The 19,837-nt window shown below is 41.7% G+C and overlaps 1 protein-coding gene across 2 annotated transcripts in view; it reads right to left on the reverse strand.

Annotated features, from left to right (window-relative positions):
* NRAP (nebulin related anchoring protein) overlaps window positions 1–19,837 on the reverse strand; it is a 360,104-nt gene that overhangs the window by 94,318 nt on the left and 245,949 nt on the right. For both annotated transcript variants that reach the window (XM_086922847.1, XM_086922846.1), the window contains 3 exons: window positions 18,650–18,847; window positions 6,294–6,398; window positions 3,738–3,836 (listed from right to left, as the gene is read on the reverse strand). In XM_086922847.1, coding sequence (XP_086778973.1) covers window positions 3,738–3,836; window positions 6,294–6,398; window positions 18,650–18,847 — 402 coding nt within the window. The remainder of the gene's footprint in view (window positions 1–3,737; window positions 3,837–6,293; window positions 6,399–18,649; window positions 18,848–19,837) is intronic.

Below are 19,837 nucleotides of genomic sequence, written 5' to 3' on the forward strand. Positions count from 1 at the left end.
CGCCTTAGCGGAGGAGCCACCACTGCTCATGTCACTGCTTCTGTCAAAAGCTCATATTTTTAAAAAAAAGTTCCTCTTGTAATTGCGTTGACCTCGTTTTCTTTGTAAAACATGTATGAACAGCTCTCAAAATGTGCTTGGATTTCACTTGCCCCTTTGTCATTGCATTTTCATCTGTTTAACACATAATTCAGCCTCGAGCAGCCCCCTGCTAATTATTTGGCCAGTTTAAAGCATTTCATTAAAAAGTCGGTCCAAGCAGATAAAATAAAAATCATGAATAAAAAATAATGACGACTAGTTTCATTTTTGACGAAGCCAGTAGGAGTTTCCAAGATAAACGGGGTGACAGATTTAGTGTTTGATGTGCTCCATCTATTAAGCTTTTTAATCTCCAATTTGATAACACAAATTGGTCTCATGTAGTTCCGCCAATTCTGCTACTGCCGTACAACCCCTTTTCAAATGGGAATCATCAAAACATATATTAATTTCTAAGGGGTTGTCACTTGGTGACATCAAAGATAGTGAGATAAACAGCGGAGTCTTCTGTAGGTGGCCTAGCACCCCACTGGTGCGATGATGCACAGGAGATGGTCATGGCTAGTCTTATTTTTCGGACTTTATAATTCCACAGATATGCTGTTGCATTAGTGCGGCGAAGGGAAAGAGCTTCATTCCTGACACTGGGCTGCAATGAGAACTTTCTGTGTCCACGGCGAGGTCTCCAGATGCACAGCAGCAGGGATTTTGAACTTTTTCTCCAGCTGTTCTCATACGTTCATGGAAAGTTTGCAAGGGGCTCCCCTGAAGCAAGCATGTTTTTAGAAGGTCTGACCATCTTACGACCAACACTTACCAACTCGAGGTTTAGAATTGGGGTTGAGGCCCTTTTAATAATGGCTGCAAAGTGCTGGAAATGGAACAAAAGGTACTCTGGTGTCTGGTTAAGTCGGTGTTATTCCATATTCGGTACGAGAAAAGCTACCAGAGCTGCTTTTACAACACTCCTCAATGTGTGAAGCTACACACTGTATGCATCATTCATCTCCTCTCCAGATTGTGCTACTGCCATCCACCATAGCCTCAATAATTGTCCTTAGGGCCATTCTGCATAGGAGAGAAACATTCTTGCACCAACACTGGATAAAAGGGGCTGGAAAATCACTACTGAATATGACATATCATGTGATCCATGCTTCTCCATGCATACGCCGCCCCAGACAGACCCATTCATCTTCCCCCTTTCAATAATGTCGAAGAGTTATGCTCATTTGCCCACTAAATTCTTCCTCGCCAATATGCAATTAATTCAGGAGTCACCTTCATACTCGATTGGTGAGAAAAGAAAAGAAAAATATGTAATCACAGAAAACGATATGGATCCCCAAATGAGGTAAGGTGTGCAGTACCTGCTTAAAAATATGGTAAGTGCCTCACAATTAGGTTTGGAGCACTACATTACATAATGATGCAACCTCTATGGCCACAGCATTTAACATTTCACCTATGACACGGTAAGATCTAAGAGAAGGACTCATTGAACCCTGTTAGTGTGACTGCACTGGGTGCAAAAGTGATACAGAATGGAGCCCTGCAAAAAAAAAATTTAACAATGTAATACTACTCAATTTACTACCCTCAGAAGGACGACCTCCTCTAATCTACATCTCATCCAACTTTACTACCTCCACATGGTTTATCTCACCCCTGCGCGCTTACGCAGGGTGCGACTGCGCCCCTCCCCAGATTGTACACGATGTGGCCAAACTCCGGCCGATTTCTTCCACATGGTCTGGTTATGCCCTGGTCTCGCTCCATTTTGGTTGGGTGTGGAGTCTGAACTTACACAAACTTTGGGGTGGCAGGTTCCTCATGATCCCCTATGCCTTCTTCTGGGTGTATTTGATGGATTGGACAGCTCTAGAGCCGACAAACCTTTTCTAGGCACAGCGGTGGTGGTGGCTAATTGAGACAACACACCTGGCTGGGCTCAGGTCAAACCTCATACCATACGAACGTGGCAACGGGGGGTGGATTGGTGCGCGGCCCAGGAGGAACCCCTCTTTGAGGCCCGGGGTTGTCCTGAGAGATTTCATAAGATATGGGGCAAATGGCTAAACCTACTATCTTGAGATGTGTGCTTGATTTCTCTCCTACCTTGTTACATTGCTTCACCGGTGGGGTGGTTTGCTCAAAGGTACTAAACTACTGCTGGGATTTTTGTTGTCTGCCGAAGATGGACTTTGATTTACTGCCCAATCATATGCTGTCCTTTGTATGTTTGGTATTTTCAAATGCAAATAAATTTGATTATCAAAAAAAAGAACAGGAGCCATGGATCTTCAGTGTATCTCTGATAAGAAATAGTGCAAGATCGAGTAAGCTCCAGCAAGTAGCAAGCAACTTTAACTCTTAAACAATGATGGAGAAAGTGGGACCCTGGGAGGGATAAAATGAGGAACCCTTTTAATACTGAGCAACTACCAGCTGCCAAAGTACAAGCTCAAGGGTCCATGAGCCTGCGCCTGGTTCGTCAGAGTTTACATCTAATTTCATATTGTTCTCTCAATAAAGGGCCTGATAAATCATAGGGTTTACCCTATTTGTGTCTATGGTGAAATGCATTGATGCATAAGGGACTAAGGCAGTAGCAGCTCCTGGTGGGAGTGCTACCGGGTGGTGACGTGGGGCGGGGGTAGTAAACACCAGGATATGGATGAATGCAGGTAAGTTGATGAAGCAGCGCGCACAACGGAATTCGTTTTATTGATTTAATTGTAAACTTACCTGCATTCATCCATATTCCGGTGTTTACTGCCCCCCACCCCGCCCCTCCCCCGGCCCACATCACTGCATGGTAGCACTCCCACCAGGAGCTGCTACTGGACTAAGGGCCACATGTACAAACAATTCTGTTTGCGATTACCAAATAGCAAATTAGTTTAATTCACTATTTAGTAATCGCAAACAGCAATGTACAAATGTGTGTTTTACATATAATTTCAAAAATCACAGGGATGGTGGCCTGCTGGGGTCAGTGGACCACCAAGTCTTGATTGCTTTTCAATAATGCAGTCTTTTTGGGGGAGGAATGCAGCCTTTCCTTAAAGGGAAATGGGATGCATTTCAAAAAGAAAAAAATGACAAGTTTTCTTTTCATTCTTTAAGAGTAGGCAGTGGTCCATGGGACCTGCTCTTAAAAAGGTTTTTACAAACATTCTCATAGAGGAAGGGGTCCCTTGGCGACCCCTTCCCATATGCGAATGGGTTACCACCTACTTAAACTAGGTGAAAAATGTGAATGTTTTGCAAACTCATTTTGGTTGCAAAACATTCACACACACCACTGAGATTCGGTATTAGGAAGGGACACCCGAAACACACCCTTCCTACTAGCGAATTGCAAACCCAATACCCAATCACATGTACATGTGAAAAAGCTTTTTTGTGTTCGCAAATGGGCCTAATCTGCTAATCGGCCAGTTTGCGACTACAAAAACACTTTAATCATGTGGCCCAAGATCACATAGACCTGGAAGAGAATTGTTTCCGGAGGTGTTTGATTATAAAATCATGCAATAGATCCTTAGGCTATGAAAGATTACAAAACGTGCATGCCTAAACAAATCAAATCTGCTACATAATTGAGTGCAAGAAAAACAGGGCAAAAGCCAACTATTTAATTACACAGAAAACACATTCATATAGTGTACTTCTATCCAAAGTTGGCCTACCTCATTGGTTATCTGGCTACTGAATTTGGCATGAAGGAGGTCTGGAGAATCGGTCACCTCTGTGTGCTTGAAGGAGTACGGATGCTGGCGATATTTGCTCTAAATTCAAATAAACAAGGAAGGGGACAGAGGTTGGAGTCACTGCTTTTCTGCAGCCACTATGCAGTCTTAAAATTCCAACATTACATACTTTAATTATTTATATTATTAATATTTCTAGAACAACTTGGGTTTCACATATCTTTTCCCACTGATTTGTTGCTCAATACTCTGTAAATTACAGATGTTACTATTACCCAGCTCAGTGGTATTCAAGTTGATTGACATAGGAATGATGAAAGGCTTTGTCGGCTCTACTGGGATTCAAACATATGTCTTTGAAGTTAAGCTAAGATATCACAGTTTGTCTCTCTGAATAAGCTAAAAAGTTTCATTTATTTACATAAATAATAGCATCCAAATAGGCAACACAATATCACTGATTAGTGAATGGGAGGCAACTATGGTTTCACACAGTGACCTCATAGGGCAACCACCAAAGCGATTGCTGCAGAAGACACATATTGGGTAAATTTGTCAGATTCACCTGCCTATGTGGGCATACTGCAAGCATTACCTTTGCCAGTTTTCTTCACCTTCACGTCAAGCGGAATATCTGTTCAAGCGGATTTCTATTCACTTGTCATTATGGTATCTATTTTGTCTATTTGCTTCATTATTGGTAGTTGAAACAATCAATATTCATTTAATACACTAATTTGTGATAAAAACTGATAATCATGTATGTGGACTGCGTTTCCCATAGTGCAAAGTAGTTTAGGATGCTCGTTTGTGAGTACGTTCTGCGGAGGGAAGTGCAATGACTTCAATCCCCGTAAACACAGCTGAACTGGAAAGGCAGGATGGATGGTGGGATGGTAAATAAAAGCATTTTGAAACTCTCTAATATCTTTAAAGAATGTTTCCACTTGATAAAAAGGAAATTATACATGAACAGATGAGCAGTATCATGGGCACCGAGATATTAGGGGCCTCATTTATGAAAAGTGACGCATCGCTGCTTGAAAACAGCGATGCGTCACTTTTCACTGCGCACTCCTTACGACATTCCTGATGCGTCATATTTAATGTATGACGCATCATGTCGCAAGGAGTTACAGATACGTCAGTATTTCCGACGTATCTGTAAGCGCAAAAGTGACGCATTGCTGGAGTGTGTCACAAAAGTGACGCAACTCCAGCAATGCGTCCTTTCACATGGGGAAAGCCCAATGTGAAAGGGCTTGCATCAGTCTTACGCCTGCTGTGAGGCAGGCGCAAGATTTTGACGCAACAGCGTCCTAAAAGTGACGCAGTGAAATCTTATAGATTTCACCGCGTCACTATTACGAGGCTTTTTGCAGGGGAACGCCCCCTCTGCATACATTATACCTGACGCAGGTATAATGTGGCGCAGGGGTTTAAAAAGTGACGCATCTACCTAGATGCGTCACTTTTTAAATATGGCGCAACAAGGCGCATTTTTTACACCGCTGGTGCGTCACAAAAAGTGACGCACCAGCGGCGCAAAACTGACGCAAGGCCTCATAAATAAGGGCCTAGGAATTTAGAAGCTGCTATATTATTTTCTGATGCCACTGGGTGGGGGAAATGGAATTTAAAATGTTAGTGAATCTAAGGTTTGATTAAAATAGCACAGAGTTGAGTTTTTCCGCTGGTGTGAAGATAAGTGATTTAGTTAACTTCCCATACTGGACCCAACAATCCGTTAGGTCTCTGCAAGAGTAATATTTGGAAAAGACATGTTAAAATGATGACTTAAGGCCCTAATAGGTGTAGGTGGCACCTGTTCCCATTGTATACTCTTGCTCCACCCTAAGTCTGCATGGAGCTATTGGAAATGGAGGTTGGTGGAGTAGGAGTAATGGAAGCGGCTGAGTGGTAGGGCCTGAACTAGGGCAGGGAGTCTTAACCACTGCATAGTAAAATGCAGTCTTGTCTTCAGGATATCTACAGAACTTTACATTACACAAAGTGAAAACAACAAATTGTAATTGTGAATATTTGCATATGTTGAGCTTGTTTTAAAACGAGACAAGATTATAGTAATCAGCCATTCGATGTTTCCAGGTAAATTTTGTGCTTATAGCCGTTCAATGGAGTCTCTGAGAATGGGCCTGAATAGATATCTTAAAGTATACATTCATATCTGAAGGTGCTCGTATTTTAGGGGTCTCTGGCTCGTGCAGCAGTGGGGTCATCGGGCAAGGATGCAGACATAGGCTGTTTCAGGATGTCGCTTTCTGTGCTGTGTCAATCAAGAAGGAATCTGTGCACTTCTTTTCGGTGCATACATTAATTCCACACACAGCCGTGTTAATGCATGTTTTGCTAACAGCAGAGCTAGGAAGTGCAGGGCACTAAATGCCTCTTTGTATTTCCGATCCCTTTTGAGCTGGCAGAACACAGATAACGTCATGAATCAGCTTCCATGCTATCAACTACGGCGGGACAGCCGGACTGTTCTTTAGGCGGGAACATTTTAGTCTTTATTACCTCACTGATCAGCTCCGACGCCTTCAAATTTTCTTCAATTGCCAGTGCCCCCGGGGTAATGCAGCCAACGCCACGCATGAAATTCAAGTCTGATCGGTACCGGCTCTATCGGACATAAATTCAAGAACATTTGTTACAGATGTATATTATTGTGCAAAATCATTTGCATGAAGGAACTCTCAAATTTGTATTTTCATCCAAAATTTTTATATTACATTGCAATATTACAACGGTACTGTGATAATGTCAGCGAAAAAAACATTACAAGAATTTTATCCTCAGAAAATATATGATGGGACTGTATAAAGACAATTCACAGATGTTTGGAGGAAGTACATAACTTTTTACACATCATTTCGTAATGTGGATCAAACATGTTCCAAAGATTCAATATATTTGTCTTTTTTATATGGCATTTTAATTGAGTTGTTTTGTATGATTCTTCTAGCTTGTTTGCACCTGATATGGCGACTAGTTGTTCTACACATCATCAGTAGCACATTTCTTTGCAAAGAAAAGGATCTGGTGCTTTTAATTCTTGTATGGCCCATTTGGATGTACTCAGAGGCACAAAATGAATAAAATGTATAAACATGACACTTAATCAATGCCTTTAACTATTTGTATACTGTCCCTACCAGTTAATGAAGGAATACCTTCAACAAATCACCAGTGTGAAGCCAGGAAGCAGACTCCACTAACGACTGACCCGGTTAACTCCTGGCACCGTGGAATTACACAATTGTAACGCGGTTAATCAGAATTGCGCCCGATCCTGGGCTGCTCCGCCTTCACTAGGCATCTAACCATCGCGCTTGCTGCACGAATCTTACCGGGATTATCTACCCCGGCATTGGAGGCTTACAACCTCAAGGCATTTATTATATGTCCTGATGATGGTCCCCATGACTAAGTAGTGGGACTGAAACGCCGTCGACCTGTTGTGCACCTTATACAAAAAACTTGATTTATATGTTATGTATATCTAATTGTGCTTGCCTGATATTTCTGTACGCTCAAATTTTTACAGAAATCGGTGCTCTTGCCTTAAAAAGCCCTGTTTTGTCTTCTGTCCACCTTCTGTATTGATGTGATTGTGTTCGGGTACAGGCTTAAGCCCCACACTGGTGATTTGTTGAAGGTATTCCTTTGTGTATAAAAAAATCTTTCAATTGAGTAAAAAATTGAAGACCTCTGTTCGGCTGGACATGTCGCTCCAAATATAGAATTGATTTCGTCTATATTCATTGCTTCGCATATATTTCTTATGCATGGGACCGTTGTTGTTTTACAAAGTATGCTCCCCGAGGTCCTATGCTGATTTACTTGGGGTCTCTTGTTGTCCTTAACATACCAGTTAATGAAGGAAAATGTATTTAGGAACCAGCAAATCATAACCTTAAGGTTATGTTGTTGCTAAATGTGAGAATGGGAAACCCTTGAGATGTTCCACACAGAGAGAACTAAGTGCTCTCAGAAAAGTCGGCAACCGATAAAACTTCTCCAAGCCGGCATGAGGGCTTCATGATCCATGTTCTGGGTTATGATTACACAAGTCACAATCAATCCCATCCTTCAGCAATAGTGCTGCGAGAGGATACAGAGGTGATGCTTTTGGTCTCATCTCAATTAGTTGGGGTACCTCTTATGTTCCCAGCTTTCTCAATCACAGCAGGAGTGTTTACTTTTTCCTGATCTGCTGGTTCAGGTGGTACATCAGGCTATCCGAAACCATTGCCTTGAAGAGCTGAAGAGCAGGTAACATGATACGTCACTGGAGCCCAAGGTTTTTGCTTCTCATCAGATACAGTAAATTACCTATCGCTGTTTCACTTGACACCTTTACCTATATCCTGCAAGAATCATTTCCCGCTGCAGACTGATTTACTTCAGCATTTTAGTGGTAGTAATAACCCATGTTAATGCAAGCGGTTGTTCTACAAATCTGGGAAAGAAGTTTGAGGCTCACTTCTGTACTTCCCCTCTCCCCAATCCTACTTCATGTGGCTCATCTCATTTCAAGGCCCGAATTCACCTGTCTGTGGGTGTTGTGAGAGATTTAGGATCATTCAAGTTTCATTTTGTTAACATAGTCATCACTTTAAGAGTGTAAGCCTTTAGATCACAGTTTCCCAGATGCTGAGAAACGCTGAACATGGTCTATGATAGGAAATGCTACTGAGAATGACCAATTAGGAGAAACCAGTGTGGGTCTTTTAAGTCTGGAAGGAATTTTAGAATTGCCCTATGCTCCTTCAGGTTTTGCTCTATTGACTGTTACCCTATAATCGTTCCTCAATTCTTCTCTATGTTTGTGTGTGTGATGGGTGCTAGCTGACATAGTACTTGCTGCTATGACTTAGCACCCTCTCTAGGCCATGTGCACAAAGTTTTGTGCTGATGAAGCCTCTCCTTACCTGTCAGAAATCTTGAGCAATTAATTGGCAAGTGGACTGTGGATCACACTTTAGAATATGCCAGTGTTTATCATTCATCGTTCAACATTCTTCAGGGACGTATTAAGTTCTAAATTGCACATATACCATCAGTGGTCTTTTTGGATGTGAAAGGCATTGCTGGGGACTAGCATAAGCAGAAGACAGAAGAAACAATAATGTGTAAGGGTATTTTCGGAAGCTAATATTGATTTTAATCGTGTAACTCCAGTGTGAGTCAATTCCACAGTTTGTTGGCAGATTTAAGAAGTTCTGTTTGTTTCGTACAGGTTTGCAGAATTTACAGAGTATAACGATAGGCTGTTAACCAACCAAAAATTACATGAAAGACAACGGTACCAGAATAAAGTGTGATGGAATTGTATACCAGTTCTATTTATGTGGGCAATACTCAAAGATGTAACATAACCCTAACCTTTACTGGAAGCACATACAGTGTCCTGTGGGATAGTAGTATATGCTCTCTGTGATGCAAGCCAAGAACCAGTTGGGCTCATGTACTTTGAATAAATTGGAGCTGTGCTAGATGATACGTGGTGAGTACAGAATTTATAAACCACAGAAATTGCGTCATTTAAAAATAATAGAGGAAGAAATCAATAGCAGAGGATTAAGTATTTAGTGGAAGGGCACTCTTCAGACATGTAAGAATAAAATGGCAAAAGCCTGCATGTGCATCGCCGCTTATTCTGACGTCACTTTAACTTTTCTGGTATCGTGGTCTCTCATTTGAGCTTTTTTACTGACTATGCACAGTTTTCAGTGATTCTTCAGCTTCATGTTTTTCCCTGAGCTCTGGTATCAGAAGTGCTTGCTGTCAAATGGTCCTTGCATGCTTGAATTCCGCAGCAGGTCGGTTTCTGCTTCATTACACATTTTCAGTACTTCCTTATTTGCACATTCTGCGAACCAGGGCACTGCTGTCCAGTCCTCAGTGTAAGTGCTCTAAAACATAGTAAAAGTTGTTAATCCGCAATTGGGATATTCAACTTTTTAGTAAGACCATAGTATATGGCTAATGAAAATAGACCAGTGGTAAACGAAGTTAAATGTCACCAGTAGACTGCAGCACCTATTGTGTCGTTCATCAGACTGATAAGAAAACCATGGCTTCAGGCCTACATGAGCAGCCAGACTCCTGCGGGTTTTAAACCTGCAGGCAGGCTTGTCAAAATAAACCTTTTGACAGAAGGGAACAAATATTTTTCAATATTAAGTAAGTCACCACCAGGTAGGCACTGTAGCCCACAAGGTAGTGTGCCTGCTTTTTAAAAATGGAACATGAAATAATTTAATGTTTGCATGTTTCTCCCAGGTAACCAGCCTCAAAAGATACCTTCACTGTTAAGGCTGTGGCTGGTTCAATGAGGACAAAGTTAAAGTACAATTAATGTGCTAATCCTGTATCTTTGGTTTGAAATAAGCTACAAAGTTGGTTCCACCACAGTTTTTAATATTTATTAAACAGCCTATTCAATGGCAAGAAAGGATGTTTAATAAATATCTAGGAAAAGCAATTTTTTTATATTGTATACTTTCCCTGACTAAAGGCCCTGTGGCTAATTAGCAATGGCCTGCCTTTAGCTAGACTGTCAGTGCGGCTTGGATAAGTTGTGAAAGATTGCTCTTAGCGTAGAGACAAAGGCTTGGATCTGGTAGAATATCTTGGGAAAGGAACGTCACCCGGTTTAACTAAAGCAGGCTTGTAGGAGTGTCCCAGAATGCCACTAACTTAAAAGGAACCAAGTGGAGACTTGCACTTCTACTCTTTAGTGATAAGGGGTGCCTGGAAAAGAGGGCCTTTTGATCCAAAAACAATGTTTAGACTCTTGGCTTTTGTCTCACTGAAGGAGGGAGTTGGCCTCAAAACCATAAAAGTGGCTCAGTGGGAGGGGACTGCTGATTACCGTAAACAAATCCCTAGGTGTCACAAGCTCCCTCCAGAGCAGAGAGGTTTTGTCATATAAGATTTTACTAAGTATAGTAAACTCTGGGATAGTTTGCAGGGAGGCAAATAAGATGTGTTGTAAAAGTGGGAAGGTTTGCCCTTGGAAATGTTAGTCAATTGATCAGGGAGTGTCCAAGTGTCACCCTCAACCCACTGGCTAGTGAACTGAGCAAAAGTAGTACAACACACTCGCCTCCTCAGAATACTTTCTGGACCAGTAGAAAAATCGAATAGAACTTGTTCTGCTGTTTGTAACATGTATAGAGACCCGAAGGGCTACACCTTCTCCCATGTGTACCTATGACTAAAACTGGACTTCAAGGATCAGATGGCTGACCTCCTGTGTGGCTACAGAGACATAAAAAACAGTGAGAGGCCTTTTCCCTGGAGTGACCAGTTAACCTGTTGCTTTTACAACTGGACTCAACCTTAATGCTGGCCTCTGTTAGAGTGTATTCTGGCCTCTTAAGCGCTGTCCCTGAGGTCCTGTGAGTTGTAGAATGGACTATGTAGAACTGCCAAGAAATTCCGAAAAGTTGGGACTTAGATAATTTTGGGGACTTTCAAAATCTCAAGAGCTTCAGCAAGAACTTACAGCAAAGGTGTCTGATTTCAGAAGGACTTGGTAAGATACAGCTTCATGCATGTCCTGCTAGAATATTTTGATCTTCAAAAGAGAGACTGAGTCCAAGGGTAGAAATCCTGAAAGGGCAAAGGCACAAAAAGTATATACCCGATGAGAAGATTTAAGCTTCCTTTAAATTAGATTTTCACCTCATTGACCTTTTTACTACTAAAACCAACAGCTTCAGCTCTCATCCAGTGGGTACCCGGATCTGAAGGGATTTCATTGGATAAGGACTTCAGCCTTGACCTGCTGGAGGATTATGACCTCCATAAAAGAAGACTAAGTCAGAAGGTAAAAACTTTGTCTGGGACGAACCACTCGGTGTATCTCACCTCCGCTCCACTGTGGTTGGCCTCAAATTGCACCTCGGTCTTGGTCAACCAAAAGCAGTGATTTCCGATTGATGCTATACATTTTTTTGTATCACTGTTTGCCTTATAAATGATTTAATTCATATCTCCAGTCTCCCTTATTGGATTTCAGCTGTTTTCGTGTCGTTTTTCTGATTACTCATTTCCTCTTTTTTTTTATTGGTTGTGCGGTCTATAATGTGCTGTGCTTTGATTTTTTGACTGCTATAGCGTTGGAAAATAAATGTTCCTAAGTTAAGCGTATATATGCCCTGTGCCATAGCTACCAATAGTTGAGCCGAGGTTTAACTTATTAAAACTGTGTGTTTGACCTTACAGGATGTGCGTCTTAATACTTGACTAGGACTCACATCCTCTAATACTAATAACCAATTTTCTTACATTTAATATAAACTATGTATTGTTTGTTGGCATGACAAGAAGGTTACAGATTGTCAATGTTCATGTGTGCCTGTCGGTCAGTCTCCTCTACAAATTTTGCGGGTAGTTTCAAAGGTGAGGTAAATGTCTGGCTCCCAGGCTATCCTGGGCATAAATTAATGTACCTCCTGTCAAATTGTGTTATGAACAGTTTATCTTGTTAGATGTTGTATGAAAAACAGCATTCTCTGTCCATCATCTGATTTACGTTTTGTTACAAAAATTTCTGGTTTGAGCTTTCTGCTGCCTTGTATACTTGTTATGTCTTTGCAGCTTCATTCCCCCGTTAATGGAAGTGCCAGAAAACCACTACATTGGGTCACAGTGGATGCTCTTCTATTGCCATTGATGACCCATAATTGGGAAGTGCTTTGGTATCTGTGTTCTCAGATGGGTTGTGCTTGGTCCATGCACTGTGACTATCTGTCAGAGTGACTTGGTACTGCTTTTTAAATCTTCATACAATTAGGTTGCCTATTTGATAATGGGACGAAGATGTAATGCTCTGATTACTTACAAGTAATCTTTAAACCGAGCACTTTTCATCCCACCTACAATCTTTGATACTTTTTCCAAATCTTGTGGTGTCTGTCTTTACACTCTGTAATACAATTTGAGTAGTACAAACAGGACTTCAGGGTGAGAGGTCAGATATGTTGTTACACAGGTCAAAGACAGAGGCTACCATCATTTGAGTTATAAATAAAGGGTATGCACAGCTGCCTGTTGATGAGGAATGTCACACTTTCAAACTGTTAGGATGGTGACATGAAAGAGACCGATTCGGTATAATGAAGATTGCCTTGTAAGTTACCAGAGCATTTATAATCGCTGACCTACAAATATATTTTGTCGTGTTTCCCTGAATGATCTCATTTTTTTTAAACAAAAAGAAGAAACAAAAATCCCATGCAGTAAGGTAGAGTATATAACAAATTCGGCATGAGCACATTGACATACAATTGAATTGATAAGAGCCAGAAAATAAGAATATGACCTAATACCAAGGAGAAGAAGAGCACCATGGACGAGCAAAATTAAAACCCCACAACTCAAGTAAAGGTGGACCAGCCCTGAGAGACAGCAATCTTGGCCAACCAGCCCTGAAAAGGATCTCAGATCCAACCCAATCGTTTCCCCCACAATTCACTATCAATTAGGACCATCCCTAGTCTGCTTGTGTATAACATTTTCCACCCCCAGATCCAAGGATCGGGTGGCTCACTAGCAAGCCAGAATGGTGCTAAGACAAGCCTCGATAAAGTGATGGAAAAGAAATATACTACTGCAAAGCGGGGGAATAGCCAGTGACTGCCCCAGCATGATAAGGTTTGGATCAGCAGAAACTACCACATATGATATGACCCCCAGTTTGCCAAAAACAAATTGCTAAAACATTTGCTGCGCAGGGCAAGATGCGAAAATATGGACTGCATTAGCCCCGCCAACCCAGAGCGAAAACACTGGTCATCGGCCTATACCTTCATAACACAAAGAAGATGTGGGTGTAGTACCAGTTATTTATACATTTAAGGTGATGTACCTTGATCCGAGATATATTCAAAACTAACGGTACATTATATTGCAATGCCAGAGATCAGTCCTGGTACCTTCTGAGCCTCGCCAAAAGCTCCACTTACCGGCCCTCTGCTAGGACCAATCCTCAACGAGATTATATGAAGACATATACATTCATTTGTAAACAAACCATATACTTCTCTTGCACGGAGTTTCCCTGATAAGATGCAATCCCAAGTTATCAATGCAGTTCATGTTCTCTCTCCTAAGGCCAAAAATAAAATGCCATAACTGTACATATCCAAAGAAGAGCCCGGACAGAAGGGGTACCTGCTGCTGCAGACTACTAAAGGAAAAAGATATTACCTACTAAAAGTTGACCTAAAGACCAAAGATTGGACCTTTCTCATATCTCCTAGAACCCATCATGAATGCTCTGAGGAACATTGCAGGTATAGCCCAAGTACATAAGGGAATTATACGGGGCAATACCTGAAAATATTCTCAAAAAAGAGCACCAGACCTGATGAAAAACTTTGAGAATCTTAAAGCAAGTATGTTTAAAGTACATTATGTCAGCAATACTGGAATCGGGGTCAATCAATTTGTCCAACGGCAGAGACTCTGAAAACATGCCAGCCAATGGCCAAGGCGACCACCCCAGCACCAATCAGGGTTGTGTAAAGAATTACATCAAAAAGTAGTATCTAAGAATAGGAAGTGATACCCCCACCGTCTTCCTTGGTCTGCTTTAAAACTGAATCCTGCATCGAGGTTTATGGTAGGCCCACATAAACATCTGCCATAATGTCTCCAATCTAGTGAAAAAAGGAAGGATAGTCACCTTACTTAGATTACAGCAACCTATAAGCCATAAATGCAGACAGTACCACTTCAGAAAGACCGCCTCTGAATGCTGGTACATCATCCCATAATTATGCTCCAAGATATCTGGTATATTAATTGCTAACTCAACCCCAAGTTAGGCCAGGGGCTGCACCCACTGTTGATCCTGGGCAGACGTAGCTAAATTAGATAAAATCTGAGTTTTTTGAGAGTTCAGCCTGTAGCCAGCAACCTCCCAAAATGATTGGGCTGCTGCCACCACTGACTTCAAACCCCCATTTGGAGCTGCCATCAAAACAGCAATGTAATCCATGTATGCAAGAATTTTGACTATGGGTCGATAAAGCCTCAAGGGTTGTATCCCCACAATCTGTTTAAGAGATTGAATAAATGGTTCAATATAGAGTGAAAAAAGCTGCGGGGAAAAAGGGCATCCCTGCCTGGTACCACAGAGAATCGCAATAGTGTCTGATAAAAGGCCTGCACTACGGACTCTTCCCTTAAGACCTAGGTAAAGATGCCAAACCCTAGAAACAAATATAGAACCCAGCCCATCAGACTTCATAACCTCCCAAAGGAAGAGTCAGGAGATGCGATCGAAAGCCTTCTCTACATCCAAACAAATCATACAAACAGAGCTACCGGATACAGAGGCCACCTCCAAAGCCGAGAAATGCAGTATTACCATGTGTGCAGTATCCCGGTCTGGAATAAACCCATGCTGGTTTGGATCCACCAATTGCGAGATGATTGCTGATAGGCGATTAGCAAGAATGTGAGTATATATTTTAGAATCAAATTTATTAGAGAAATAGGACAGATAGGACCCACAAGACGTGGGATCCTTCCCCTTTTTTTGGAAAAACTACAATATTTGTGTCTCTCCAAGACTCAGGAACATTATCCAAATAATCAAATGAATTAAACAGGTCCGTTAACACTGTGGATAAAATCTGTAAAAAGGCTAAATAAAATTCCAACGAAATCTAGTCAGGGCTGACTCCTTCCCCCTAGCCAAGGAACTGATGCTCTCTTGAACCTCATTAAGACTGATGGGTGCCTCTAATTTAGACTGCTCAGTAGGAGTCGTCCAACAGTCAAAATACTGCTGTATTAAGCGAGAGATTTCCTCAACATAGGAGAAGTAATCCTCTCCATAGAGGTCCTGATACATTCGGCAAAATACTTTGTATACTAGGACAGGATCCGTAACTGAAAGACCGTTCTCATCCTGAATTTGCTGAATGTTACACAAACTAGATCTGGGGTGCCCCAAATTGACAGAATTCACCCCATTTCCTCACTATTCTCGAAATATGTCATCTGTCCATCTCTCCTGCTTTTGACCACCCATTCTCAACATTTCCTCAGGGAAGTTTTAAGAACTGTGTACTGCTCCAAGAGCCGCTCAACCCGAAGTCCACCCCTCAACCTGATACTGTTGTCTAGATCGGATTCAATGGACCCCAAAGTACGTCGGATCCCTGTTTACTCAGCTACTGCCGATCTATGTTGATAAGAAGCAAACTGAAGAATCTGTCCTTAACAGAACACTGTAAGGGAGTCCCAAAACACAGGGAGCGATGCCGTTACTATGTTTCATTTGATAAACTCCCTTCTATGCAAATACAGTGAACTTACATAGCCATTTTCCAAGATTAACCTGCGTTCAAATGTCTAGCTCCGAGAGCTAAATAACTGAGTCGTCTCACCAAGCTGTATTAACAATGACAAAGGTGTATGGTCCGAGACGACCCTTGGATTACATATAATCCTAGAAGAGGAAACCAACATATTACTAATCAAAAACATATCCAGTACTGAAATGGCCTTTTGAAGAGCAGAGTTTAATGTAAAACCCAATACACTAGAGTGTTTAAAATGTCAAATATCAACCAAAGTGTATGAGGATATGAGCTGTAACACTGTCCCCCAATGCAGGTGCTTCCCTCGGCGACTTAAGTCATTTATGCTTGGATTTGAGTGTCCAAGCTGGGATATCGAATCAATTTCAGGGTATAGTGTAATGTTGAAATCACCACACTTATTATAGGATGGGGGCCAAAGATGCAACAATGATAGCAAAAAATCTAAAATCTTCGGATCATTCGTAGTAGGCCCCTAGAGAACACAAATAGTCAAATAATCCCTTTCCTTCTAAATAGGTGCCATCAGCTACCACCCTACTGGATCTGCTATTTGCCCTACTACCTCCCACCAACTATCCCGTACCAATAGAGCAATCCCTCCTCTGAGAAGAGGTATAACAAGAAAGGGAAAGGGTCTTACATCCGAGATCTTTTCATACCGTACCTTCCATCTGAGACAGATAAGTCTTCTGGAGACACATGATTTGTGGCCTAAGATTATTCAAAGCCTCCCATAGAAGTTTCTGCTTTTATTACGATTTGACTCTATTAATGCACCATGATAAAATATGCAGCTGCTGCCCAGGACCTCTGCCCCACTAGCTATTGCGCAAACCATACATCATCCACGTGCTACTTCCCCATGCCACACAATAAGACATGCTAACTCCAAGGCTCCTTTGCCAAATCAAGCTAAATATTGCACTTGTAGTGTAAGTCACTTTACTCCAGGTTAAATTGTCAAAAAGAATACCCCAAACGCTCTGAAGAATAAATCCATAATCCCCTAACCCACCCCAACACCCACCGCTGACTCTCATGAGGGCAACCTGCCCACCCCCATACCAAGCCACAAGCATCAGGGTCCTAACCCCAACCTAACTTATGATTCTAATCCCGCCTATCACCAAGACAGCCCCATGCCGAGCCTCCGCTGCCCAGCAGTCCCAACAAGAAAACAACCAACCAAGAAAACAAAGGAAGAGTAATTTCCAACCTCCCACCCCACCACCCAGGAAATTGCAACAATAACTATAAAGGGGAGCGGGATGGAGGGGACAGCAAAATAACGACACATACAATCAACCCTAAATGAGCAGAGGGAAAGAAAAGGAGAAACCCTAAGTATACCCCCAAAACAGACCCCCCACCAAGAAAACTACACAGACCTCCCAACTCTTCAGGCCATATACCAAAAAGTAAAGAGAAAAAATATCCAAAGCCACAAATGTTTCATTCTAACCCAGTAGAAGCCAAGTGCCATAGCAGAAGTTAATTATATCAAGAACACAAAAGCCGAGGATCATCACCCACCCCTGATTGCCACTTGGTCAGTAGCTCTTGTGTTTCATGACCATCATAACAATAAAAGGCCTGGCCATCTTTCCAGATCCATAGGGTTGCAGGTTCCATAAGCGAAATAGAGGTCCCAGCTTCTGCAGGGTCGGAATGAACTCACGCAGCTGCCACCACCTCACAATTGTTTGATGACAAAAGTCTGAGTGAACAAAAACCACATGTTTTGTCCAGCAGCTTAGTGGTCGCAGCTCAAAAAACCTTGTTGAATGGTGAAGTTTCCAATATAAATATATTGGGAGGGTATACTAGGCTGACAAAAGGGGAAGCGGTGCCCCCGCTATATCATGGAATGCATATCCTAATCACTCTAAGTTGGAAATGCCTTTCGAAATAAGTAGACTTCTGCTCCCTCTGGAACCCCCAAAATCCACAAATTGTTCTGCCGTGACCTGTTCTCCAGGTCCTCCACCCGAGAGGACAAGGCAGTTGTCTACTGTTCATGCTGCGCCAACACCAAGCTGTTGGATTCCACTGCCTTTTGAAAGGTAGGTTTCCCTAAAGGCTTCCACAACCACCTGGATAATGTCCATATTTTTCTATAGTTTAAGAAAAACCACCTGGATCTCAAGGTATGCTGCCTTCAGTGCCATTGAGTCCTAACAAATTCTCTTTTATTTGCAAATGTAATTGAGTACAAAATAATTAATACCATCTGATCAAATAGGTGCACTATGGAAACTTGTCAGCCTGTATAAATCGGCAATTGGTTCACTAATTAAAAAAAAAACATGTTTTGGTTACTTGATAAAAAAGGAATGTTCTGGTTATCATCGTCAAGAGAAAATGATCAAATTAAAATTAAGTAGTCCCTCCAGGTTACCACTTATATCTAGGCTTTTAAAAATGGGAAGCTTGGTAAAAGATGTTACATTGTGACTTCATTTGAGGATTTAATACTATGCCCATCTGCATTCCTATGCTGGATTTGATATCAGAGCTCACCTCACTCTGCAGCTCATAGGCTTTCTTGGCACACTGTAGTCTCATGTCATCAGAAAGAGAAGTGTAGTGGTGCAACAGGTGCTTGTAGTCCTGGTCACTAGCTAAGAGTTGGGCATTCTTGGCATGCACCAGGTTCACCATATCGAGTGGCAGGTGGAACTGGTTCCTTGTCTTCTCTGATCCTTTCTTATAGTTAACCTGCGTAAAGATACAAAACAATTGTATTTTGTCAGCCACAATATGTGATGGAAAAAGAAAAAACTGCCTAAGAGCTGTAATTCCATTTGCAATCTGAAGCAGTTCAGGGCGTATAAAATCTACAATTTTGAATAGGGTTCTTGAAATTATGCCAGAGCTCCCTGTAGCAAAATATGCAAAACCCACTTATGCCTTCCTAATATTCTCTTCTATACAGACACAGATGAAGTGATATTTCAACTAGAACAACCTGAAAAGTATTGTATCACTTTCTCTACCCTATAAACTCTCACTGCCAAAGATTTTCCCACTTGTTATGTCAAATGTTTTTCATTGCCATGTACTGTACAGCTAGACACTCTCATCTTTATACCAGCAGCTTGCTACACATAAGGCCCATATGCTGCAGAATAGAAAAATACAGACTCAACATGCTTTGTGGATGTAAGTCCTTGTTTTGCTAGCAGGACAACAGCCTCACCAAACCAGTTAGCTAGAAAGTTTTGACAAGATCCTGGGGCCCTGGCTTCCATTACTATCAAAACTCACCACATTATCTACCTCCTTTCTTCACCTGCTTTTACCCCACCCTCCCCTGATTTCCCCCTTGAATTTCCTGCTCCCTTGTTCCCTACCTACCAGACAGCCAAATACTCAAAGTTCAGGTAGCAACAATGTGTTATCACTCCATACATTTAAATATTAGCATTTGGGGGAAGGGAATTCTGATTCCTAGGCTCCTTCCTGTTGCTCTCTAAATTGTACACACCTTTCCACCATCCCATCCATTACAGCAATTTAAGATGACCCTTGAACAGCAAAAAGTACTACAAAAAACCAACACAACCTGACACTATCAAAAGATCTATCCTGAGCTGGAGCTCTGATGATCAAGAGGTTGATCAAGCCGAGAGGTTAAAACAACCAGCAAGTAAATTCTCTTTACTCAGCAACTTCCCCTAACTTCTGTATACATACCCTTCCATTCCC

Source organism: Lissotriton vulgaris, chromosome 5, assembly GCF_964263255.1.
Source record: "Lissotriton vulgaris chromosome 5, aLisVul1.2, whole genome shotgun sequence".
NCBI lineage: Eukaryota > Metazoa > Chordata > Amphibia > Caudata > Salamandridae > Lissotriton > Lissotriton vulgaris.